Source organism: Ixodes scapularis, unplaced genomic scaffold, assembly GCF_016920785.2.
Source record: "Ixodes scapularis isolate PalLabHiFi unplaced genomic scaffold, ASM1692078v2 PGA_scaffold12__126_contigs__length_90152505, whole genome shotgun sequence".
Lineage (NCBI taxonomy): Eukaryota > Metazoa > Arthropoda > Arachnida > Ixodida > Ixodidae > Ixodes > Ixodes scapularis.
In genome coordinates, this window is record NW_024609838.1 from 4796612 (window position 1) to 4812811 (window position 16200).

Consider the following 16200-nt stretch of genomic DNA (forward strand, 5'->3'; position numbering starts at 1 on the left):
ATGTGACCGTCACACAAGGAAGGGAAACGCCTCAGACAGTGTCCTCAGTCTGGATGTATGGATGTGAATGGCTATACCATTTGTAAAGGGCGGTAGCTTGCGCCACCTAGACTGTCTTTCGTATGATGTAATCGCAATGTGACTTAGGCTTTAAAGATTACGGCCGAGATGATGCACCTGAATAGTGTGCTTCTGTGACCGGGGAGAGTTTTCGCTCATTGACTACTTTGTCGGCTTTCCGTCTTACATCGGAGAAGCTGCTCGCCAAGAGGAGGCCGATGCGGTACGGCGTCGCGTCGCTCAGCGGCGGGTTCTCGAAGCCGCCGACGACGTTGCCCGCGCCCACCACGAAGTCGGACGACAGCTGCTTGACCTCGTCCGGAGTGAACATGGCCGCCGTGTAGTAAGCCAGCTGCATCTTTTGGGCGTCGCTGAAGTTGACCGGAACCACGGGTCCGTCCACGTCGTGCGTGCCTCGTACCACAAGCAGATAATATGCCCTGGAAACAAAAACATTTATATATTTAAAGTCGAGATGTCTGACAAAGTCGTCATACGAGAATATGCCGGTTCCTTTGGGCCAGAGGGCGAGAGCACGTGAGGGAGACGCGTCCATGTAATGCCTGCATCGGGCACACAACGCCACCGCAGCGTTCGATCATGCACGAGCCACGATCGTTTGCAAGCGTCTGTCAGCATCTGCTCACGCGCGCTAACGAAGCGTCTGAAAGAACAAAACAACCTTATATAAAGAGAACAAAAAAAAAAAAATGGAAGAGGCTTACAAATCTTTGTAATGCGAAATTAGAGCGCAGCTCTTGAGGAGGAGGAGGGGAGGGTACGGAGGGGAGGGTATGACCCTCCTTTTCTTCCGTACCCTTCCCTCCTCCTGCCCTCCTCACAGCCAAGTAACGTGGTCACGTGACCGTGTCACGTGACGTGAATTTCCCTTCTGAACTTAGCGAGGAAACTTAACCCGCTAAATGTAGCGGAAAAATTTTCCCGCTAAATTTAGCGGGGAAGTATTATTTTTAAATTTAGCATCGCCGCAAGATTTAGTGGAGAAATTGACTCACGTGACCTCATCACCAATTCAGTTTCCCCTCTAAATTTAGTGGGGAAATTGTGACGTTCCGGAATGCAACGCCCGCGTTTACGCCGACGCCGCTCCACCCGGAAATGGGCGCCTAAAAGCTGCGCTCTAAAATGCAGCGCGCGCTGTCCTATAAAATTAAAATATTCTTGTAGCTTTCTTGTTCTTGTTATCTCTATCTCTCTTTCTCTCCCCCCCCCCTTTCCTCCCCCCCCCCCCCCCCCCCCCCCCCCACCTCCGCCCACATTTTTACCCACCAATGAAATTCTGCCAGCTTAGCGTCCGCGAGCAACGTGAGAAATCGCATCGACGCGCAACCAAAACGCGACCCAAAAATACTTGATTTTGCCCGCAAGAGGCTCTGCCCAAACGTGAGAGCTAGAGGCCCATACGTTTTTGGGTCGGTACATCTAGATGCAATCGTTTACGTAACGAGACTAAAACCGCGACCTCAAACGTGAACGCCATTGGTTCTCGCTAGCGTCACGTGATCGCTTACACCGGCCAATGGGAACGAGGCGCCACACTCGAGTCAGTCCTGATGCATCGGTGACATTTGTTATCTCGGTCGTAAAACTTTTCCGTATCTATTTCGCGTCTCGCTTTTGAGTATTACGTGCTCCCCATGCTACCTTTAAAAAAAGTATTCTCCACTAAAAGATGCAGTAAGAATTATTAGCCTCGCAAACATCACCCCTTCTTGTTGTTATTTTAATGTTCTTGAAATTTCGGCCTCATATGCGGATCGTGCTTGTTTTTTATTATGAAAAAGCTCGAAGTTTATATGCACTACAGTATTTTGAGGAAAGCCAGCCGGACCGCGGCGGCAAGAACTCGTGATATGATTTTCCCGTGCTCATATTCAGCAGATTAATGTAAGTCAACAAACACACTTGTCACTGAGCAAAACGCCAAAAGTCCGATCTTTCTTTTTTTATTTTTATTTCGCCATTACTCAGGGATGCACATTCAAGGCCACACATTAGCATTCGTGATCCACTGGCCAAATCGTCTTTCTGCAGATAGGAGTCAAGTTACCTCATCGGATGGCAGACGACATTCACGCTTTAATTAATATTAAATATTCAGCCATCCACTTTACGCGTGACCTTATAGCGTTTTAGTATATCGTTTCGTTGTCCCCGATAACGATACCCGATACTACGCCGCCGCCTTTGCACATTCACCCTCTGGTTATCGGGGGTATCAGAGTCATAGGAACTACCCACAAAAAGTCTCTCTCCCGACAGTCAGCTTACGTGATGGGACCCTTCGCGAAGTCGACAGGATCGAGGGCTACGCTGACGGTGTTGTTCACGATGCCGTTCACCCTTGGTTCGGTTAGCACCACGGGAGCTGCGAAGAAATTGTGGAACATTCGTGGCTGAACGATCCATTACTGGCACCCAATATTTCCAGCTGTAGAAGGTTCTTTAATGTCCAGGCAAATTAACAACAAGTATGGCAGTGACTGTAGAAAACTAACTTTTCATTTATAAAAAAGAACACACGATTATAGATGCGTTCAAAAATAAAGTATACACTCGCAAATACATGTACGAGTATATATGGAAGTATATACTCGTGCATGTATCTAAATACTCAAAAATCTGTCTTATCGCTTGCAAAAATGAGTGGAACATGAATATATTCGTCAACATAAGGAAAAGAAAAAAAGGGCACAAGGAAAATTGAAACGAACAACGTAAGTCTGTTTTAGTTTGGCCGTCCTTTCATGCAGTAAGCACCGATACCCCGTAAGGGACTGGGACCCGGTGTAAATGGTTCTGGAGATTCGTTGCCAGAACGTAGTTCAGTGACTGTTAAAGGAGAAAAAAAAGAAAGAAAAAAAAACATTGTACTTAACCATTTGTAGCAGACAAATCTCCAACAAATAATTGAACTTCTTTTTTTCTAAGATCTTTCATTTAAAATAATTTGCAGATCTAGCAGCATTCTAAAAGAAACTGAGCGAGAGAGTTCTGATTGAAAGGGCGCTGGGTAAGCTGCCTTTGCCTCTCCTCACAGAATGAACGCGTTCGAACGCCGAACACAGGCGTCCGGCGTTCGAACGCGAGGCACCCCGCGAAGGGCAGGCGACGCCCAATTGTTTGCTCTGATTGGAGGGACACGGTGGGTAGAGGCAGAGACAACCAGCCTTCGGATCTACCCAGCGCTCTGACGTCCACGTGCGCTCTCATTTCCTCCTCCCCTACAGTTTCTCACCGCATAGTACGCGTGAACGGGACTTGGCAAGAGTATGCAGACAAACATGCTCGCTCTGTCGAGTGCAGGACACAAGCTCCGCGAGGCGGGCCTCACCTGCGGCCCTCGTGGTGATGCTGTCGCAGACCGCGTCACCGAAACCGGCGCTTGTGCTCGCTTGCACGCAGACCCTGTAGGTACTTCCGGGGTAGAGGTCGCGCAGGTAGTACTCTCTCATGGTGACGTCCTGGAGATCCACCGTCCTGGGGCGAGCGGAGGCGCTCACCGAACTGCTGAATGAATGCGCTAGAGATACATTCACCTGGACAAAGGAGAGCGAAAAGAACAAGAGAAAACGAGGATGTTTGACCCCATATAAGACGGTCATCGCACGAATCAAGGCGCTGCAGTCACTATCAATACAAAAGACCTCCGTACACGGTGGAAGGGAGAGGTGCCTGAACGGCACCGCCTTGCCATGAGCGAAGCACGAGGAAACGCTTGCCGCTTTGGCTGGCCTTGTTCAGGGACTTCTCCTTTCTTCCACCGTGACTCCGACGGAAAAGAAGGCGCTTCGTCAGTGCTCGCTGATTCAGTTTGGCTGCGTTATCGAGTATCACTCTCCTTACACCGATATGGAACTATCAACAAAACGCGCGCCACTCCGAGTGGGTCTTTTGGTGACTTTACTCCCTCAGGCATGTTTAAATATGAGCACATCTTATCCGTAGTAAGACGCAGCTATACACCAACGGATGTCACAACCTCAATTTTCTTTCATCAACACAAATGAAATGGAACATGCATCACTGACTCTGTGTCAAAATGACGGCGTTAGCTGTGTGTGGTATACAAAGCGCAAGCAGATGGTCTGCTCGTTAAAAAAACTGTATTCCTGTGTATCTCGGGCAGTACCCGCAATACTTGTGGGTGTGTAATTGTCGTTGTACGTGCAATAATCCAAACACTCTTCGAGCTTACAATTACTTAAGACGACTGTACGAGAAGTGAAGAAAACACGCCAATGAGCACATCACAGTTCACGGCGAACACAATCAGAAAACAAAAAAAAAAAAAAACTTACCCTGTAAGACTTTAAGTTTCCGTTCTTTCGCAGAGGCTCGTCCCACTGAATCCTGAGACTGTCTTCCGCCCTGTCCGTGCCGTGGACGCTGGCGGGTGCATCCGGCACTACAAGGATCGCGTGAAAAGTCAATCAATGCTTGCAGAGAATAGTGCAATGACGGCTCCTAATTCGAAAGACAGCGCCATAGACGTTTGCAAGCTGCAGCCGCGCTTCGAGACCTAGTCTGACCACTGTGCATGAAAAAAACGTTTCGCTTGGGTGCCAGTCTGGAAACCGTGGGTACGCCTCAGGACTGCCTGCCTGGCTATCAGACGATCTACCCACACCGGCAAAAGGATGGCGGTGCCTAGAGGTCGTACTTGCAAACGTCTATACTGCAATAAAACTTTGGTTGGGGCTGGTTGGTACATATCGATTAAAAGGTTACAAGGCGCGAACAGAAAGAGGACGAAGAAAGACGCGTACGACACGGACAAGCGCCAGTCTTTCTTCGTCCTGTTTCAGTTCGCGCTTTTTAACCTTATAGTCTATAGGGAGCGCAAGTTCGTCTGCTCCCCGCGCACCTCGTGCGTTTGTTTACCCCCAACCTCAACCAATGACGGCGCGCGCTTCGCTGCCACGTCATCGAGCGCCCACTGGGCGTTCTCTATGTTGCTCTTTGATTGGCCTGCTCCCCCTTGCGTTCCCAAGCGCCGAAGACGCGTTTTGGAACACTTGCTCGCCGTACAGTCACTTTAAAAGAAACGCAGGGCGTGTCGAGTCCCCTGCATCTCATTATGGCTCCGCAGCCAATCAGATCGCAGCATCAGCCGATAAGGATACCGGAGAACTAATCAGAATGCGATGAGGGTGAACATATGATAAGCCGCGTCCTGCTTTTCTCAGGTCGTCAGTGACTATTGGCGTTATCATTCTCAATGTCATCGTAATTATCACCACCTGTTTATTTTTTGTGCTTACGATCAAGAACAGCTATAGTCGGTGAAAGGGTGCTCCGTCTTCAGCACGTACTGGTTGCTCTCCACCGAGCTCTAATTGGTTACGCGTGCGACGGAACTTCATGAAAGGACAAAAGTTCATGCCGGAGGCGAAGTGTCCGGTGAATTCTTAAAGGGGCTGTGCAACGTTATTAACGTTGAAAGAAATCGCAGCCTGTAATTTTTATCCCATTTGACTTGCCCTAAGTAACAAAAAACATCCAACCTTCCTCGGAAATGTTGCGATTTCACTAAGTAATTAGACATTTTAAAACTGTTTTTTTACTGGCCTGCAGCCGCATAGTGGTGGTCGTCGGAACTACAGGGCCCGGCCGGCGTGACGTGGACGTGACGTGACGTGAGCGTGACGTTAAATGGGGAACGTGTAAAGCATTGGCCAGTTGCGCAATTATGTGCTAAACATAAGGTCTATTATTAGAAATCTGGTCGTACTGACATTAACAAATGCATCGAAAGTATCCTACCATTACGAAATATTATTAATCGTATTTTTAGTGGCGCCATCTATCAGAGGTCAACAAAACCATTTCTGCTCTGTGGCGTTGCTCATTTGCCGATAGTCCCGTAGCTCTCAAGTTTCCAACAACGCTCCAGGGGAGCAAAATAGATTAATTGGGCTCGCGTTTCGAACGTGCGTCATTACGCTTCCCAACTACAGCTTTTTTATCCTCCGTTTCGTTCTAAATGCCAGCGTAACTGAGGCTACAAGAGCGAGCTGCGAGCTTTCAGCGTCCCTGCCGGGCCGAGCCAAAGCCTCCTGCGAATCCGGAAACCTACCTCCCCATTAAACGTCACAACCACGGGACAACCACATTAACAGAAAGACGGTGTGAGAGTTGAGAGGGGCCGCGGGGGGCACATATTTCAATTTGTTTTTATTCTGTTAAAAAAAAAGAAGAAAACTAGCGCACGTATCGAAAAACGGATTTGTGTTCCATATTCCACCGGTGGTAGGGATTGACTCCCACACCTATGGACCAGAAGTCCGAGAATTGTTGCACAGCCCCTTTAACCCGTCACCAACTGAGTGCCTGTTTTGTTTCAACATATTGTACAACGCGCGTGAAACGGACAGAGGAAACGGACAGGGGCGTATGCGGCTTATCCTGCTTTCGTTCTTCGAGCCGATAAAGGTGTAAAGGGAAGGTATACTCTCGCAAAAGTCGAGGAAAGGACGGAGTCTCACCCATCTCCCTGGTCTCCACCTCCAGCTCGACCGAGTAGGGGCCATGCGTTGTGCCCTTGTTGAACGCCCTCACCTAAATGGATATAAGGGTTTTACGACAAGCATTCAGCAGGGTACTATACATCTAAAAGTATTTGAGATATAGTAAAAGCGAATGAGACATCATGTACTTCAAGTAAAGTAATAGATACACCGGGCGCAATGTACTTTAGGTAAAACACTATAAATGCAACGTACTTTCGAATAAAACTACAAGTAGTTTTCAACACATTTTTTTATGAAGCCCTTTCATTCCCCTATACAGTGGTTTTTTAACTGATACGCATTGCCCCATGGGGTAATCGGTTTGAATCAGTTATTTTAAAAAATAGGGGAGAATATTGAATAAAGTGAAGGTGGCCACTGAGTAGTTAGTTGTTTTACCCTCGTTGAAGAACTATACACAGTAAACTTATAAGGCATTTATTTCTATAGGTCTTGTAGCCGCCTTAACTTCACTCAAAGAAATGACCAGATGACGCCTCGAAAGACGATAGCGCAATTTCACATTAAAATACGCGAATATTTCGTTTTTTTGTTTTCAAATTTGGGGAATGTATTTTGAAGTGAGGAGTTGTACTTTCCTCCGAAAGTAGCAGACACAAAAATACTTTAAGTAAAGTACATTAACTCCCTCAGAAAATGTACTTCAAGTAAGGGATACGTTTTCTAAATCTGCTTGAAGTAATACTTTAAGTACAATGTACTTCAAGGGGTACTCCGACAATCTTTTTAAGCCGCCCCAACTAACTATAATTTCTAAATCCCCGACCTTTACTCCTTCCGGTATGGTATTCATTATCGCGTAATTCAGAACAAATGTTGTGATATCGGCAAATGAAAATAACGCACAAACAAATATTCAAACATACCGGCCCTTTTCAGTGCTGTGACGACAGTGGCTTGCCAATCGAGCAGGCAGTCTATAAGTATACTATGCCAAGCATTTGGTTTGTGGTGGTGCGGAGGTACTTGAGCAAGCTTCCAAAGCTTTCATTCACCATCATGAAGCTGCTTGGAGTTACTCGGGAACAAATTCTACAATCCAGAAAGTGAACCCTTGCTTGCCGCTGGGGTCAGTTCTTTATTGTTGTCAGTAGAGGCTTTCAGTTTGAAGAACACGGTGAGGGGCAAAATTGTACATTCAACAACTCGATAAAAAAAAAGTTTTTTTTTTTTTACCTAATATTAGGGATACTATTTCAGCAGTGTTCTGCCCGTTACCGAAAAAAAAGTAACGAAATAGCGTTACTCGTTAGTTTGGTAAAAAGTAACGCGTTATCTAGCTACGTTACTGTTTTACAAACGTAACGATATACCGTTACCGTTACTTTTCAAAAATAACGAACGTTACTTTTACGTTACTTTTCTGTTCGAGTACATATGTTTGGCAGAGATGTATGATAAGCCTCCTTAACAAGCTTGGATAAAAGATAAAAATTTACAAATGGTTTCATAGTGTTTTGATGCGCGAAGCAGCTAAATTTTCGGCATGCAGATTAGGCTTTGAAACTGTAAATTACCCGATTCTGTCTCCTTTAGTTGATATATTTCATTCAGACCTGCTGGCCATGGCGGCGGACGTTCGTTATTCATATGCCCATCTCACGCGCAGAATGAGTCGGAGATGTTAGTCAATCGGCTTTTATAAACTACAGCATGCGAACGAGGACTGCTGGAACTCAACCAGCAAACCAACACCCCTCATCTGTACGCCGGTTTTAGTGACAGTCCGGTTCATATTACCAGAAACTGATTTACTTCACTATCTGAAACAGGACATCGGTTACCAGCACACTGGCTATAATCACTTGCTGCCTCTTACCAGCAGTAGCTCTTAGTTTTTCTGTAAAAAAAAAAGTATTTCGTGTTTGTAAGTTTTTTTTTTCAGGTTTAAAACTTTTTTTAATTTTTTTTATTATGATTTTAGGGAATTAAAGACTAATCAAGCGAAAGATTCTTCTGTGTACAAAAGTGGGTCAGGAACTTTCAGGCATGAGGGGGAGAGCGAGGGAAAAATATTCCACAAAGGGTGTTTCTTTTCCCGCTGTCCACCTCTGCTGCACAAAGCAGGGCGGGAAGAGGAGGGAGGGGAGGGGGCTGTAACGCAGTCGTTCGTTCAAGCCCTGTGGGTGGTGAGACTATGGAAAAAAAAAACGAAAAAGGAAGATGAACGGAATTAGCTGGTAACCGAAGGTTTTTTTCGCCTTCGAGAAGTGAGTTCTTTTTTGGTTTTTTTAGCTTTACTGTGACGGATGGTGGTTCCCTGCAGCGATAAGCTGGTGCAGGATTTTGAGATAAGCTCGTGCAGGATTTCACCAGTTTTGGTCAAAAGTAACGAGTAACGAAATTTGACAGCCGATGCCGTAAAAAAGTAACCGAAATACTTTATTTGTTAGTCATTCAGAATACTAACAAGTACGTTACTGCCATTTTGTCGTTTACCCTGAGACTGGGGGTTTTTACGTTACTGCGTTAGCGAAAAATGTAACGCGTTACTAGTAACGTCGTTACTACTAACGCGTTACCTCCAACACTGCATTTCGGTGATGCTTGTTGGCCTGCTTATCAAATGTTCGAAGAAACCGGCAAGGACCATGATGAAAACGCCGGAGCACTCCTTTAAAGTATTTCTCAACATTGGTATTCAGTATACAAAAGCCAGAGGTGTGCATCAAAAGACCAGGCAGATAACATGATGAACGGATCGCTATTTTTTTCTCTTAATTTATATTGGAGCCCAAGGGGCATCTTTGCTCAGCAGATGATAAGGTGACTTTCCAATACTAAGATATATTCAAAACTTCGACGATCCTTAAAGCTGCTCTTCCCTCGAAGTAAAACAAAATTTATACAAATTAAAAAAAAAGAAGGGATGACGAAATGTTAGGCTGGGTGGCACAAGCTGCCGCCTGTTACAAAGGGTATAGCCATTACCATCCATCCATCTATTCAAGTGTAGCTTGTCCTCAACCAATCCTGCGATCAAAGATGAAACAGAACGCATGCCTACTTTGCCAACCCCGTTGGAAAATCTCGATGTTGGAAAGACGTTGGAAAAGGCTCAAAGGCGGCTCCAGTATAGTGGATTACGGCAGAACGATACAGGTGGCGGAACCATACAAGCGTGTCGTATTATGGGACATCCTATACCAGCAGATTGGATTATGGCGGAACCATGTAGGGCGGACGGAACCATACACGCATAACGTAATATGGGACATCCTATACCAGCGAAAAGGCGATACCAGCATTGGGGAGCCATATGGCTCCAGCGCGCTGGTATCGCTCTTTCAGTGTTGTACAGGGCGATTTAGTTTTAGGCTTTGCATATATGTTTAGAAAGGTCGTGAAAGCTAAATTAATGCGGTTTGTGCAGGCGAGTTATACGACCAGGCGTACGTAGTATAGGGACCTAATCGTAACGATCAGCCTGGTAATTACTTGATTTGAAAGGTCGTAACAGTCATAAGTAATTTCCCACCAGCCGAATTAGACACAAGTGTAAGCTGTGATCTGAGACACCGCGTGGTGTCTTTAATTTTTTTCTTCTTCTTCTGGTATCAGCTTTATTATGGGGCGAAATTCGTCGCTTGTTCTCAGCAGATTCTCTTTGTAGAGTCCAGCCCCTAGGGAGCCTACGCCAATTCACACGACCGTACCAAATTTCGTCCCATCTTCAGACCAATATGTAACACTAAACACATTCCTCCTCCTGTGTCGGTCATGCGCAGAACGTTCCTTCACTCTAAAAGAAAAAGGGTATCACCTTACACCCTTTTGTCCCATATAATACACCCCAAAACTTCATTTCGACGTAGAGCGCCCTATAGTAGAACAGACGGCATCAACTTTTACCAGGAGCTTGATAACGGTGCGATATAACTTATTAAATTGCTCCGTCGCCCTATTTTGGAAAAATAATTTGCTCGAAACTACGGCTAGATATTGTATATTCTTCCGTGCCGTAATTTACATTACTTTTTGCCGTCTAGACATGCACCGTGAAATTTAATCTTCGTTTCCACCTCTTAGTATTCCAGAAGGACCTCAGGACGTATCGACACGTAAAAATAAACAAAAGTTAATAGACCTATCCATGCAGACAGGCACTCACCTGGATAGCAGTCAATGTTTCCGACACGAGTGTCGAGATGACGTCATCTGACACGCTGATACCGAGTGAATTGGTCACAAGGTCAAGCGACAGGATGTGGCTTCACGGTTCCAAAAATCACAAGTCAATGTGACGCTGTATCTTATATGACTCCCGAGCCAAGAATAAATTAGTAACCGAAGAGAAACCCCCTCGTAGGCGCCTCCCCGTTCGAGTGAAAAAGAGCAAACTGGCCAACTCGTCTCCGCTCACCGAGAAATGGTAGAGTCTGACGGGCAGCAGGTTGGGGACCGTGAAGCAGTGCCTGTTCGAGTCACCGCTGGAGCAGCGGAACGTGTCGATGTCGAGCAGGGAAGGCTTGAGGCGGGTGTCGGTCGTCCAGAACTTGACCTGGTAGCGGTCCAGGACACCGTAGGGCGGGTACGGAGGCTGCCAGGACAGAGACACGTTCGTCTGGGACAGCTGGTACGCCATCAGGTTGCTCGGAGCCGGGGGAGCTGCGGGAGGAAAAACAACGGAGCACGTTTCCAACCACTGGCGCCTGCAGCACGATGCCCGAGGTCACGCCGCTAATATACATCGTACAAAACCCCGCGTCTTCTTGTACGAAGCGTGAGTAGTTTGGCTGTGGCTCGGAACTTCCTAGTCATTTAGAGGGAAAAAAGGGGGTCTCACCGGTCGGCAGCGTGGTGAAGTTGAGCTCGGCGGCGACCCTGGAGCGACCCGCGGCGTTCTCCGCGTACACCCTGGCCCTGTAGCGCGTGTAGGGCAGCAGGTCGCTGAAGCCGAGTCTCGTGTCTTTCGTGGTCTGGTTCCGCAGCTCGCTCTCCCACGGGTCGGCGCTGTCCAGTTCCAGGTAGTAGCGGCTCACGACGCCGTTGGCGAGGTCGCAGGGCACCTGGCCCCAGTAGACCACGTTCTCCAGTCCGGTCACCGTTGCGTGTTGGAGGCCCGTCGGGGCGCCCTCGGGAACTGCGGCAACGAGGGTACGGTGCGCTGTTTGCGTATGCAGCGGCCGATATACACGGACTTTTGCTCACCATGGAAGCCATGGACAGTCAATGGGGAAAACAGATAATAGCATAGACAACCAATCGGCAAAAAATAAATAAATAAATGAAACAGGGCTGCAATGTAACTGTTTGAGAGCAGTGTTTGAATAATCTTGTAACTGGTTACAACTTTAGCAACGAAATACTTCCACGTTAGAATGATTCTTTCGTGATTAGAGAGGTTTCTGACGGACACCATATTGTCAATATTTGTTCCTAGCGCATGATAGAAACTAGCACCCATTGATTTCTGATCGAGGACGCATATCTTGAATGAGAGGAATGCACAATTCTTATGCCCGTTTACCGAGTATTCCCTCCAATTAGAATCGCCATTATTGGCATATCATAAATGATATGCTACATACTCACTCACGAGGTTCAAACATTCTCGAGGCCAGATGCAAATAGCATGATCAGAAAAATTGGCCAAGAAATAACCTCGTCTCTTTGGGAAAACCCTCAATACCACTACAAATATATCTTTACAATATTGATCCTAAGCTACAGTTCCGGGCTCCACGAGGCTTACCAAGACCAACGGAGACCGTGCTACACCGCTTGCGGCTTAGAGTTGCGTACACCAACAGCTACCTTCACAAAATCAGAAAAGGTCAGTCTCCTGAATGTGCATCGTGCGGCGGCGTCCATAAAAAAGTTAATGAAGAAACACCTCAGCATCAAAGAGGAAGAACAAATAAACATCGACATCGTGTTTGGTCCCTGGATGACATCTTCTGACGGTTATAAGGCCACAGGAGCTCTCCTGAAGTGTCTGAAGAATACTCGCTTACAGCATAGACTATAGGGTTCTAAAGTAAACTGAAGTGGTAAATGACGCTTTGGCCATTGAAACACTCATCTACATTTATTTTAAATTTTTTCGCTTGTATCCTTTTTATATTCTCTTATACTTTCTCTATATAATATTTTTCTCACCTTTCTCTACTCCTTTTTATTTTTTGTTATTCAGCTCATTACACAGTGTAGCAAACCAGCATCAGGCGCTGGATTACATCATTGTTTTAATAAGTCTTACCCTCTCTCAAACGTCAGGGCGTCTCTTTCGAACACCCATGCCTCCAGAACGCGCTCGTTGCGTTCGGCTACGTGAGCCAAGCGCTGCGCCGGAGACACAAACAAACGCTTCCTGCTGTTGTAGTCCACACGGATTTAATTCTGAACTTAGCCACTAGGGGGCGGCAAAGTTCTAATTTCCAATAGGCGCGTTGCTCTCGGCCAGGGGGCGCGAGCGCGTCCTTAAGCCGCGATCACGTAATGCTTGTATTGAGGACACAGTGGCGCTGCAGTGTTTGATTACGCGCAAGTCGGGGTCGTTTTCCAGTGTGTGTCAGCCTCTGTCTACGCGCGGTAACAAAGAATATGAAAGAACTATACAATGTGTAAATAAACAACAGAAACATGCAGCCCGTGCTTTCAGTGTCTCATCGAAAGGATTTTCCTTGCCTGTTATTAATGCAAACGCATTAACTGTCTCATGGAGCGAGGCGACGCCATCAGCTTTGAAACCACGTCAAACGGCTCTTAAATCCTTCTACAAGTCAAGCCAGCTCTCATTGGCCGGTTAGCCACGACACCTTTTACACCACTTCAATCCCATTGGCTAGCGCGCGTCGACCAGACTCCGATTCACCGGAGACGCAGCGCCATGGGGTGGCCGGTTGTTGAAACTGACGGTGGGCGTCAGTTTCAACGACCGGCCACCTCATGGCGCTGCGCGTCCGTCAGTGCTAGAGTTCCTGTATGGGCTCCCTACGGGAGCCAGAGTTGCGCATTTGTTTTCCCCGCGCCGCCACGCCGCTATTCGCCGAGATCCATCACGTGAGGAGCAAAGCATCCGTTGGCGTGCAAGAAAGCCACCTTTACGGTCGCCCCGCCGACGTTTCTCTTGCCCCGGCGTATGTTTCCCTGCTTTCCGCCTCCTTTTCCTCCTCTCCTGTTTTCCATGCGCGGCGGCGCGCGCGGCGCCGCTATTCGCCAAATTTAGTCACGTGAGGAGCAAAGCATCCAGCTCGTGCGGGAAAGCCGGCTCTACGGCCACGCGCCGAGGCTGAATGCGCAACTCTGCTACCCTAGGTAGCTATACAGGAACTCTAGTCAGTGCTAGAGTTCCTGTGCAGGCTCCCTACGGGAACTAGAGTCGCACGTTCATCCCCGTGGCGCCGTCTTTCTTGCACGACATGTTGATCCCACTCCTCACGTGACTGAATTAGGCGAATAGCGGCGCCGCGCGTTCGAGGCGAAAGGCGCAAGGAGGATAGAAGGGTAGGAGAGGGCATGACGTCGGCCGCGTAGCCTCCACAAAGTACAAACCATGCTCCCTTGATGCCTCGCCTCTTTCTCATTTTCCTCCTTACTCTCCTCACTTACCATGCCAACGTGACCACATCACGTGACCGTAGCTAGCCTTGGTCTTACTATAGGCTACTAGAACACACCACAGTCTAGCCTTCGATCTGATAAAACCTACCGGACGGAGCGCGCGCAAGCCTGCATGGAGTCCTTCTACACTCAACCATCCATCTCGCACGTGACGTGTCACGCGAACCAATCGCCAGAGAGATCTGCGGTCACGTTGGGCAGAAAATCGTTTAAACTTTTTATGACCAGGCTTCACCAATATTGCAACGTGCCCCCTCCTAGTACTTATAACTTCCTCGCGCACGGCGCGCTCAAAAGCAGGGGAATGTACGCCGGGGCGCGCGCAGCGTGTACTTTCCTGGACGGCGCTTGATACGGCTCCTCATATGATCGGAACTCGGCGAATAGCGGCGCGGCGGCACGTGAAAAACAGACGCGCATCTCTGGCTCGCGTAGGGAACTCTCGTCAGTGCCAGGTCAGCGCCAGTCAGCGCGCCAACACGCGTAGAGCAAGAATGATGTACATGCTTTCGCATTCACAACTCATAAAAAGTGCTGAAGTGTAAATCGAACCTTTTTTTTTTTTTCTCGCTATTTTTGGAAATTTTTGTATCAACCGATGAAATTTTGTCATCTTGGTGCCCGCGAGCAATGTGCGAGAGTGCTATGACGCACAAGAGAAACACGCTCGAGAAGTGTTCGATTTCGCTCGCCAGGGTGCGCCGCCCAAACTCGAGAGCTACAGTCATTGAAATTCCAAAAAGCGCCGCCGTGATGGCAGTGGGGCAGAGGGGCAGGGGGGGAGGGGGGGGGGGGGTGGGGGGGGGGGGGGGCACGCTCACTTACCGGCTTGCTCCGTGGTGAAAGTCGTCGTCACGTTCGGTCCAGGTTTGATGGTGTTCGCGTGAATGGAGATCTGATGCAGGGTGTACGGGTGAAGCTTTTCGAGGCTGACGCGCTGCGACGACGCGGGCACGATCAGCCTGGTTTCGGTTTGATCGATGGGACTACAGGGGAGGAACAGGCGTAGTGGTTTGTAGACGACCACGTAGTCACGGATGAGACCGTTGGCGTTGGCCGGTGGTAGCCACGCGAAGCTCGCCTGCCGCGCGAAGCTCTTCGTCATTTGAAGTTCCCGGACTTCACTGGGGGCTGCCCGGAGAAGAAAACAACAACAAGAACCAACATATAGTCGTCGACAATTTAACAAATGCAGGGTCCCGAGTATTTTGTTATCGCACCGTTGTCGATGAGATTGTAGCGTCATCCGATGAAAGGACCAAAGAACGAATCAACGAGCAAGGTGAATTATTATATAACATTAAGCCTCAGGGTTTCTTAAACTGGCAGTTAATATAAGAAATACAGCATTTACACGAATATCGCTCGATAATTATAATCTGCTTGCCTAGAAAAGAGCAATGTTCCAAGCAATGTTCCAGCGTTGGAGACCCCACTTTGCGATAAAGTGAGAGAAAAGGAAATGTGTTATGATATCTATTTCACGTCACTCCTAGTCGCTATGACTAAATTCACTCGTCGACTCGTGTCGACCGCGCCGCCTACGTCGCCGTCAGGACTTTCGGATAGAACGACTCCTCGTCCAGCTTCGCCAATAGGCGCCGGCGGTTTGACGTCAGGTTGGGTGGACTTCCAATTCTACGGTAAAGCCTTAGAAAAAAAAAAAATACATAGTAAAAAGGTAGAAACTAGCAGTAGCAGTTAGTATTCCTTTATGGCCGTGACACCACTTCTTCACTAGCCTGTTCACTGTCTCATAAGCGATATGGTACTTTGTCTCGGATAATAAGTTGTAATCCGAAAGCAATTCCGAGTATAGCAGACCGGTTTGAGCCAACTCAAAAGCCTGAGGCCTAACAACCGGTTTCAGGGCGCTCGGTTGCAACCCAAAGCATGAGTGTGAGTGAGCCTTCAAAGCCAGGGTCGCACCGCTCACACCGTCGTACGAGAGACGCTGTGTTCGCTGCAGCATGATGGCAGAAGAAGCTGTGGACAGGCCTTAGACATACGTATAGCATGT

At 47.8% G+C, this 16200-nt stretch overlaps 1 protein-coding gene across 3 annotated transcripts in view; it reads right to left on the reverse strand.

Moving 5' to 3' along the window:
- The window catches only part of LOC8036023 (receptor-type tyrosine-protein phosphatase kappa), a 52342-nt gene that overhangs the window by 26303 nt on the left and 9839 nt on the right, over positions 1–16200 (reverse strand). For all 3 annotated transcript variants that reach the window (XM_040205557.2, XM_040205556.2, XM_042289385.1), the window contains 8 exons: positions 15006–15311; positions 11401–11697; positions 10978–11222; positions 6570–6642; positions 4383–4489; positions 3416–3620; positions 2353–2449; positions 248–500 (listed from right to left, as the gene is read on the reverse strand). In XM_040205557.2, the coding sequence (XP_040061491.1) occupies positions 248–500; positions 2353–2449; positions 3416–3620; positions 4383–4489; positions 6570–6642; positions 10978–11222; positions 11401–11697; positions 15006–15311 (1583 nt within the window). The remainder of the gene's footprint in view (positions 1–247; positions 501–2352; positions 2450–3415; positions 3621–4382; positions 4490–6569; positions 6643–10977; positions 11223–11400; positions 11698–15005; positions 15312–16200) is intronic.